The sequence below is a fragment of the Lindgomyces ingoldianus genome, assembly GCF_010093535.1.
Source record: "Lindgomyces ingoldianus strain ATCC 200398 unplaced genomic scaffold BDR25scaffold_9, whole genome shotgun sequence".
In the NCBI taxonomy this organism is placed as follows: Eukaryota; Fungi; Ascomycota; class Dothideomycetes; order Pleosporales; family Lindgomycetaceae; genus Lindgomyces; species Lindgomyces ingoldianus.
Window position 1 is genome coordinate 545,170 of NW_022985170.1, and position 9,597 is coordinate 554,766.

The 9,597-nt window shown below is 49.6% G+C and overlaps 5 protein-coding genes across 5 annotated transcripts in view; 3 read left to right on the top strand and 2 right to left on the bottom strand.

The window, feature by feature from the left end:
* The first annotated feature begins 447 nt into the window (after window positions 1-447).
* On the top strand, window positions 448-1,753 carry BDR25DRAFT_302188 (uncharacterized protein). The gene has a single exon (XM_033689742.1). The coding sequence runs from the start codon at window positions 706-708 to the stop codon at window positions 1,459-1,461; it is 756 nt and encodes a 251-aa protein (XP_033550062.1). The 5' UTR covers window positions 448-705; the 3' UTR covers window positions 1,462-1,753.
* A 1,473-nt stretch (window positions 1,754-3,226) lies between these two features.
* Window positions 3,227-4,892, top strand: BDR25DRAFT_352663 (uncharacterized protein; the record flags this gene model as incomplete). Its single annotated transcript, XM_033695044.1, has 12 exons — window positions 3,227-3,316; window positions 3,395-3,465; window positions 3,495-3,628; window positions 3,667-3,740; window positions 3,794-3,851; window positions 3,954-4,071; window positions 4,108-4,154; window positions 4,197-4,233; window positions 4,258-4,385; window positions 4,438-4,473; window positions 4,498-4,723; window positions 4,751-4,892. The coding sequence occupies 12 exons, from the start codon at window positions 3,227-3,229 to the stop codon at window positions 4,890-4,892; spliced, it is 1,161 nt and encodes a 386-aa protein (XP_033550063.1).
* On the bottom strand, window positions 4,834-7,241 carry BDR25DRAFT_129824 (uncharacterized protein). Its single transcript, XM_033683822.1, has 3 exons — window positions 6,568-7,241; window positions 6,058-6,511; window positions 4,834-5,747 (listed from the first exon to the last, which is right to left on the bottom strand). The coding sequence occupies exons 1-3, from the start codon at window positions 7,151-7,153 to the stop codon at window positions 4,928-4,930; spliced, it is 1,860 nt and encodes a 619-aa protein (XP_033550064.1). The 5' UTR covers window positions 7,154-7,241; the 3' UTR covers window positions 4,834-4,927.
* Window positions 7,242-8,394: 1,153 nt separating this feature from the next.
* Window positions 8,395-9,285, top strand: BDR25DRAFT_352665 (uncharacterized protein; the record flags this gene model as incomplete). The annotated part of the gene is made up of 10 exons (XM_033695045.1): window positions 8,395-8,412; window positions 8,445-8,505; window positions 8,541-8,618; window positions 8,647-8,689; window positions 8,734-8,832; window positions 8,865-8,884; window positions 8,917-8,960; window positions 9,011-9,101; window positions 9,133-9,178; window positions 9,216-9,285. The coding sequence occupies 10 exons, from the start codon at window positions 8,395-8,397 to the stop codon at window positions 9,283-9,285; spliced, it is 570 nt and encodes a 189-aa protein (XP_033550065.1).
* A 44-nt stretch (window positions 9,286-9,329) lies between these two features.
* The window catches only part of BDR25DRAFT_302189 (HET-domain-containing protein), a 3,976-nt gene continuing 3,708 nt past the window's right edge, over window positions 9,330-9,597 (bottom strand). Inside the window, exon 4 of the mRNA XM_033689743.1 lies at window positions 9,330-9,591. Within this exon, the coding sequence (XP_033550066.1) occupies window positions 9,345-9,591 (247 nt within the window). The 3' untranslated portion in view covers window positions 9,330-9,344. The remainder of the gene's footprint in view (window positions 9,592-9,597) is intronic.

Below are 9,597 nucleotides of genomic sequence, written 5' to 3' on the forward strand. Positions count from 1 at the left end.
TGCGCGAGGCAGCTCAATTTCGCCGTGGCACACCACGCAACAGTGCAGCACACACGTAGGAAGCGACGAGTGCAACGCGCACCCTTGCGACAAGCAAAACGGACACATGTAGAAACCAAGGGCGCGATGTCCACCCCGTACTATGTCTGTGATGCAGTTGCTTGACCTAGGAAGATCCGCGGAGAGCGTCCTGCTGCAGCATGCTGTATGATTCATCAAGAATTGCTCATTATTACAATTATCTCCATGAGATGAGCACCAGAGTACCGCCAGGAAGGGTAGTTGCTGGCATTCGGCCGACGGACGGCGCGGCGGAGAAAGGATGTTAGAGCATGCGTTGATCCCTGTCGCTTGTGACCGCTTCCCTCCGACTCACCGCTCGGATTTTACAGACCATGCGGGTCGGCGTTTACTTGACCTTGTAATCATTCGGATCTGAGCAGAGACATAAGACAAGCCGTCCCTCGCCGTTTGATGCCAACATCTCTCCAGTTACAGACCACCAAATAACAGAAGTCAAAGAAGAATATTTCTTGACATCGCTATTACGACTTCGACTTTGAACAACAGCTGTACCAACCGAACACCCCTGCCCCGAGACCCTCCTTCTATTGGCCACCTACCAGAAGCCTCGCTCTGGACCAGTCACCAACCTTAAGAGTCACATCAGCCCAGGCAATAATATTTCTGCCTTCGACATAAAAAATGCCTTCAACTTCGCACCTACGTTTACAAACAACCTTTGAGCCCATCTCTGCTGAGACCACACGCTCCTACTTTGTCTCATCACCACCGCAGAAGAAGCAGAAGATGTCTCTCACACAGACCTACTACATCGCAGCCTCTGCCCGCTCAAAGCTTGGTAAGGAGGCCTGCAGAGCCGATCACGACCTCCGCCTCCTTGTTGGCCATGCCAACCTCCTCGACTCATTGATGCTTGAGCTCGCCGACGCAGAGAAGAAGCAGGAGGAGTGGTTCAACAACACTGTCCGCAAGGCCTCCAAGGCCGAGGAACCCCGACACATCCAATGGGTAGACACAATTGAGGAAGAACCCGAAGAGGAGGACGAAGAGTCAGAGTCAGATTCAGAATCAGACTTCTACGATGAGGATGGCGACTTCGACATGGTTGCTCCTCCACGACAAATGGTGCAAGCACCAGTTCAAATCACGACCACTGAGGTTGAGGAGGATGACGATGAGGATTTCTATGAGGATTTGGAAGATGATGCAGACCTCGCTCTTACTCGCGTGCCATCACAGTCACCACCCGAGCTGGTACACGACGAAGACTCGGACGACGAATCACCGCCAACATCACCACCTCAACCCACCATGGAGTTCTCGGAAAAGGAGGCTATGCTCACCACATCATTTTACGACAAGTCCGAGCAGCCTTCCTTATTCCAGGAAGACTACTTCATGCCTGAACGGACCGCTCCGCTGATAGCAACTTGCTAGGCCAACTTCGACCTGCCAATTTGTCTTTTGCTATAGCACTTTCAGCAAGCCAGTCTTTTTTAGCATGGGGTTACGGATCATGATATCACACAATTTTCTTTGGAGAGAATTTGGCACGAATGTTTGCATTGGAATCTACTGCGATAAACAGTCGCGATGAGCAATTGTTACTCTACTCTGGATGGAACGGAAGATCAGGATGTGAATTCACAGGTTTGAGATCTCCCGCTCAGCATAGTGGTCGAGACTCCCAAGATAGCTAGGAAATCAAACAAATGATCATTTCATCAAAGCAATGTTCCTTTTGCACCATCATGTGACACGGTGATCTCCCACATTTTTTTGCTTATGATATGAGCTGACCGCTTTTTGATCTGGGGTCTAGGCGAGGGGCGTTCCTTACCCCTGGTCGTGCAGCGCCGAGTTGTCTGGTCATCACCGCCCACAAGGCTGAGAGGTGGTACGTGCTTCACCGGCCGAAACAGGAGGCAGATTGGAAGTCATCCTCAAAGCTCACATCGAAATGCATTTCTCGCAACGCTCGTATAACACAGCCTGCTGTTGCGTGGACCGCAGCGACGACAACGTATGCTTCCACGAATTGTCAAGAGATGCTGCCTTGGACAGTTCACGTAATCGACCTTCGTCCCGCGCGGTGCCGGTAACCTGAGAGATGCCTAGTTCGGCGTCCTCGTGGTCCACCGGACTCGGGCGCCTCTTTGCTCCGTCGTCCGCACAATGTCCTGTCTCTTGTCGCTGTTCCCATGACTTCAACATCCAGGCTATCCGAGCGATAACGGAACGCGTGGAATCAATCACGCCGTGCAGCCATGCGCGATTACTCTCCTCACGGGTCTGGATGTTTCGCACCACGGGATTGCATTGCACAGCAATCTGTTCATGAGATTTGCGGAGTTGACTGCGATGCGGCGAGAGAGGCACAATGTTTGGTTGATGGATAATAAGCGGGGTTTAACCAATGCCCGAGCAAACAGCCGTAGTTTCAGAGCGTTGTCTTGTTTCGTTTCGCTCTGCCCCATCCTTTAGCAACTTTTTCGCTCGCCGAATGATCATGCGCATGAAACAAGCAGCTTGTTGGCGGCGTGTGTTGAGCTGATGAGGGATCGAACCGAAAGGGGGAAATTGGTTTTGTTTCGCTATGCTGTCCTTCCTTCCTCCCCCTCTTTGAAATTATTGCGATAAGGCATTCACACTGACGATGAAGCATGACAGGTTGCCTCCCTCAGGCAGATTGCCTTGTTTGGCGGTATGATAGGTCGGCTGTTTTAGAGCGATTTGTTGACGCGGTCCGTTTCAACCCTTTCACCTGTTTGCTAAGGATGCGCATATCCTAAGGGCTTGTTCTATCATCTGGATGGCACGTTGGCGATTCCCATGTCTCTCCAGTATAATATGACTTGTACATGCCAATAGAAAGAGACGCCGTTGAAAAGTGTTGAACCGAACTTGATGTTGGAGAAGGTGCACTGGCATCATGAAATTCACTTGGCACCTTCTGTTAGAGCCGCAACCTCACCCGGCAAACACACGAACGGTAAAGTTATGATTACTGCGCAATGGCTTTTGATGGCGCTCAAGATTTGCCTGTAGTAGGTAAAAAGAAGGTGCGATGACAAAGAAGTAGCAATGTGTGGGCTTTCCTTATCTAGCTTTAACACGAAGAATTTTGATTTCCTTATGGTATTCTCTAACCCCTCCTTCATTTTCCAACCATGAACCTCTTCTTTCTTCCAAGCATCTTGTCATGTCCACACAAGGTTTACCCTACCCACATACCCCTCTCTTGGCTCAGCGGAACGCGAAACTATTCTCTATTGCGTCGCTCCAACAAGGCGTAGCCAAAGGAAACTCTAAATTTTCCAAGCAACCTTTATAATGTAGACTAGATAAACCCAAAGCAGTTGCTGCTCAGACAGACTACCCTCTCGTCACTCTTGCATCAGTAAATAGCATGAAAGCCACCATACTCACCAACCCACTATCGTCAATGCACTCATCCCTGACTCCAATAGTCCAATTACCAAGCCACTCATATCCATCTTACATCCATCTCACATCCATCTCACATCAAAATCGACAGACATCACAAATCCACTTCCCATTTCGGTAACTGTATCCTTCACCCTTCTTCCGATGGGCCATACCTGTGAATTGGACTTTACAATCAGCACCCCTAAACTCGAGGCTTCTCTCTCACTCAACCTGTCATCACTCATCACTTATCCGCTGTCATCCCCACCCTAGCGTTTGGTAACCGCGTTTGTCGCTTATCGATAAACACCTTGAAAACCTTTCATCACATCATCGCAAGCCAAACGCTAGATTCCGCACTTCGGCGTTGATGGACGTTGATTACTTTCCGATACCTGGTTCCTACCCTTTCTAGCAAAGAGTCTGCGGCAGCAGTAGTGGGAATATATTATCTATCCCATTGCGTGCGTGCCCGTTTGTCCGCCAGCGGGGCGGCGCAGTGTTCGTTATCACACCGGGCCCGATACGAGGCTTCCAGCTTAAGCGAATGTTGATCCCTTTCTCCCATGGCACAATATGCCTCGCATGCGCTAGTGCAGAACGTGGAGCGGGAACTCGGTGAACGCTCGCTCTTTCGCCGATGTCCAAATGCAGATGCGGTGGACGGGAAGAACAGCGAGATCATGCCGAGCAACACCGAGGTCAATGAAAAAAGGTTATTCACGCTAATGTGGAGGGGAAAGGAAAAACAAACTTCAAAAGGTTGATTAAAACCAAGAAGTCATGCTTGGCCGCATGAAACAGTGTGTCGTGCACTCCCTATTCCCATCTCGCCTGGGGCCAGTCTCTACCCAACCTTCTTCGTTCTTTTCTGCACACGACCACAAAATCCCCTCACTCGCGCTGCACTCGCTTAGGCGGCCCGCTCGCTGGTTGAGCCAGCTAGGGAATAATTTTTTTTTCCCCTGGTGCAATTGATGCCAGCTGGGAGCATCCCGATGTTCGGCATCGCGCTGTGGAGTGGGGCGTGCAGTACAGTTTGAGGAAACGAAAATCTCGGCGAGCGGCGGCTCATGCCCCTCGCGCAATTCTGCGACGGGGAAAGCGATCACGAATGGGGAAAAAATAATCTGTGGGAGGCGATATTAGCTGGGAGTATCCTTGAGGGAGCGACAGGTGTCTGGAGAAACGAGTGGAGAGGCTGCCTAGAGTTTGGGCTCTCTCATTTCGTTGTCGGGTTGTTTGGCACACCGCTCACAACAGATATTATGTGCTTTTCAATCTAATGCCCAGTGAGCAAACTAGTCGTGTACGTCCCTTCGTTGTACAAAGATACATCATTCTTGGAAATTTGGATTTGTTCTGCTCAGAGTTATCATTACTTAGTTATCAACGACTCGTCAATTATCAAATATCAGTACAGTTATATCAGCAAATAATCCGCTTTCCTTATTTCATTTCCCCCTCCCAACTCTCACCTTCTCTTATTCGAAAAGAACCTCGTCGACGTCAACAACCCCACCACATCATCATCCTTAATCTCCGGACTCAGCAACCCACCATCAAGACCATCATCTTCCAGTTCCTCCCCTCTCGCTAGCCCCATCTGAGTCCAGAGCTTCTTAACGTCATTATCAAGTAACAGCGGAATCCACAAACACTTCCGCATCCGATCTAGCAGCTCTTCCGCCGTAGTTTTCTCATCAAACCCCGCACCCGCAAACGCTACCGAGCAATACTGTGCGAAGAAATCCGCTTCCGTGGAACCCTGGGCTGCTAGCGCGCCCATTGTTAAGGTCCAGAGTAACAAGTCCGGCGATTTAGCCCAGCGGAAAATGCTTCCTCTTGTTAATGCTGCGCGCAGCTTTCGGACTGTTGTGAGAATCATGGTGCGGTATGAGTTTTCTTGCGGCTGTGATGTTCGGACGAGGAATATCAGGACGCCGAGACATATGCATTGGTCTAGAGGGTTTCGATCGTCCTCTCCTTCTTTAGTGTACCAGTCAAATAACCTGTACATTAGTAGGGAGATGTGTTTTTGGAGCTCGAGAGGATCGACGGGACATCTTCGGTCCTCGAACCAAGAGCTGATGTCGCCGGTGAAGACCACGACATTAGAGATAATATCAAGTAGATCGGTATCTAGTTTAAGATCCCGGAAGAGGCGTAGGATGCGGTGTGAAGCGGGCCGCGAGCGAAATGATGGTAGGTCATATTTTTGGGGGGACCCGGTACTATCTAAAAGGGTGGTGTAGGGTCGTTGGAAGGAGGCGATACTATGCGCGATGCTGTGCCTGTGGGACTGTTAGCGGTCAAGCTTCCAGCTGACTTCCGTAATGATGTTGAATGTACGCAGGTCCGCGGACCCATGTAGTAAAGCCAAGTGAGGTTAACAGCCCTACAGATGATTTCTGCTTTCCGACTATGCATCCGAATCAGGCAAACGCCGCACAAAGATCGTCTCGAAACAAATAAGAGAAATTGGCTCTATTGATGAGCATGACGAATAAGAAAGGAAAGGATCGACAAATCAGATAATATCTCCCAATGGAAGATGAAGGGTGGGGTCTTAATATGCGGATGCAGATGAACGGTGGAGCTCACATTAGTATAAAGACCTGCAGGCATCTGTTGGCACTCAACGCTGCAAGGCCACCTCGTTGTTGGATCATCGTCCGAAGGCCATTAAGGTGTATTTGTCGATGCATCTCATTCCATTCAGGGTCATTGCCAGCCTTGCCTTCTACAGGCGCAAGCTGACTCTCTTCAAGACAAAGAAGCATAAAGACAGCAGCAATGTTGCTATCGTCAACGCTGGTCTTGGGATCTGATAGGTTCGTATTGATTTCTGATATCGCCCGTCCCTTGTAGTACAACGCATTCTCGGCGTTGTTTGCACCCATGGCTTGGAGATGCAGCGCACTTGTAGTCAACATGGCATATGTGAACGGTGCGCTGTTATCATTTCGCAGCGAGCTGGCCACCCATTCGGTGGTCGTTATTGTGGATGTTTGATGCAGGTCCACCGGTAACAGGCGCGGTGAGATAATGCTCACAACTACACGACTGCATTCAATACCTATCCGAAGCTTCTCAGCTGTTAGGTTGGCTTACAGTGATCAATCAGTGCGCTCGTCTTTGCATCCGCCTTCACCGGCAGACTATCAAAAGGATCTAGAACCCCGAGTGAGAAGCCATCCCGTCGTGCCAGCGCAGCATGCAGCTGGCCACAGGCTTCTCCATTGCAGAGAGGGAAGTTGCACACACTACCGTCACTGGATGGGGGAGTCAGGCAGGGCTGACTGCTCCGACCAGAAACGCTGCTGCTGCTGCTGCTGACAGGTGATCCACCTGACTGGGCATTCCACGAATTCGGACTCGGGTCGTACTCGAACCAGGATGAAGCAGGTGCGATCTCATCAGCCCTCCTGGGGATCTCAAATGAAGAGCGTTTTTGGCTTGGCTTGGTTGGGGCGGTTCCCGTACTGGGGCTCTGAGGGCTTTTCCGGGTACTCCAGGGCTTCTGTCGGCGGGCCTGGTGCATGACAAAGGATCTCACAGCCTTGTCAGGCTTCGAGTTTTGTCCACCTTGAGAGGAGTCAATAAACATAAATGATTTCATTGGTCGTTTCTGTGCTTTTCCGCTGGTGCCAGTCCTAGTAACGTTGTGGCCGCTGCTGGGGTTCGGAGCGGCGTCCATCTTGTGGGCATCTCGTCCGGCGAATCGAGTGGTGAGGAAGGATCTTGGCGCAGTAGAGAGGGTCAGGCGAAAAGACGAAACAGCTGGGCAGAGAGCATATGGCGCGAGTCCAAAGCGTGTGTTGCAAAGAGAGTCCTGTAAAGGAAGTCTTTAGTGGACATTGGAGTTATAACAAATTAGCCGTGCATGGGAGCTAGCCAAAGTCGGCTTATTATCAGTGCCTCAATTTGGGCTAGAGCAGACACGAGGCTCGAGAATATCAGCATCAAGCTATAAATACAGACTGTCAGCAACCATCTCATGAACTATTTGTCTTTATACCGTCGTCCACGCAACACGAACACAGCCCATCTGGAAATTTTGAATAACTTGCTACCGCTTTTGAAGTCTTCCCGTGCCGAAAGAAATATACGCGTACGCGAGACGAGGAATACTCCGAAGTTCTTCCGCCGGTATTCGACCGTACGGGGTTGGACGAGTGAGCCTTGAAAACAGGATTCCGATCCGGATCCGCGAAACTTCCGCGCCGGCAATATCACGGGACCCAGTCTTTGTACCAAATGTGGAACATTTGCTGGAGGATGTTGGCCAGTTGTATCACTTGCCGGAGCTTGGGTGACCCATACCAGTTTCTCCGGTAAGGCGCAGCAAAACACATTGTCACCAGAAGTGAACCTACTCTTCTCCCGATATTTGTACGTTAACGTCCCTCACTGCGTAGCGAGACACACTGTGTGGCGAGACAAACAAGGGGTACTTTGACTTTTAGCAACTAGAAAGCTCATGCGCACAACAAATATTGCTATAATTCTAACAAAATAATCTGCTATAGCTAATTCTAAATGTTTATAATCCCTCCTACCTAAAAATTACATTTGCATTGTCGCCTCCGCGCCTGATTTGTACAGCGCCTTGTGGCGTAGCATAATAGGCTTCCCTCCCTACAGCGCTAACCTTAAGCCTTTTTTGCCCTAAATTTTTGTAGAATAGCCTTATCCTACCCTCACAACCTCCCTCTAATACTAACAAGTCATCATTAGCCCTATACGTGCTGCGACGCGCAATTTCATGTAGCACTGCCCTGTTAATAAGTACCCCTAGCAGAAGCGAATCCCTAATCCTAGCTAATGTGCGATGACCCTGCTTATCTTACCTTATACATCTGCGGGTATTTTACTGTGACTGCACAAGCGTTCGGATTATTGTTAAATCCAACTTAGGATTGGGAGCAGTGATGAGACATGACCGGTGCTTGTTTAGTCACCTAACGCGCTTCCAGCATCGAAACTAGCTTCGGCACAGCAATCCCACCCACTTCGAGATGCAGTCTAATGCACAGCGATACCCATTTTGTAACGTGGAGACATAGCATTACCACCCCCTTAAGCTCCAAAGCCTGCTGTTGTTCTCTCCGCTGACCGAACAAAAGACCTAATAAAGCCCACCACATCCTCATACTTCTCAAGTCCACCAGCGCTGATTCCTTAACTAAGCCGCATCGAGCTTTAGTCTTGACTTGTTGAAGGGGAATATGATGTGATGGGAAGGATATAAGATAAGATGGAGCGCGGTGGGCCTAGAAATCGAAGCCTGTGCTTTAGCAAGTGGTTCAACCAAGCGCTACTAGCAAACGCCATCATTGCAAGTGCGTATGAAGGCGGAAAGGCTCTGCATGCTTGGTGATACAGCTGCCGTACAGTCAAACAACCAGCGGCTCCTTGCATGAGCACTGTAATCATTAGGGCCGTGGAGATGTGCTTCAGTTCAACCTCTGAGGGTCGTGAGGAGTCTTGAATTGTTCATGTTCGTGAGGGATGAGTAGTAGTTAGCAGAACTGTGGTGGCCATGCATGGCAAGACTCTACACTATCCAGAGCTGTATACAGCACTCTTCTCTTCAACCATATCTACAAACTATCGCCTCCGGCGCAAGAGTCTGTCCAGAGCGGGTCAACCGTCCTCCCTGCTAGCGTGATCGAGGCGTTATTGTGCCTCTGGCCACACCCGAATGGCAAATATTTAATACGTAATTTTGCACGTGGACATCTTGTCACTTGATCCAGAGTATGCTCGAAGCTTCGCTGTGGCAAATTAGCAAGCTATATATTCATGCCGATCCCCGGCCCTCTATGAAATAGAGAGAATAATAAATATAATATAGTAAATAATAATGGTGTGAATGTTCCAACGCCTTAGGATGCATTACGCTCGTTACGTTCAACCTTGTATATCCATACCCTCCCATGACCAGTTCCAGTACCAATCATTTTCTCCGATACTGTTGAACATGATGGTCGATATTCTGACGGTAGCCATAACAGGTTTTCGGAATTATATGTTATCCACCTACAATTTGAACTCAAGTGTATGCCTCGATTGACATTGTGGTCATCTGACCCTGACACCAGCCGGGTGGAGTCGTGGGAGAAGGCCACTGAGCTGACC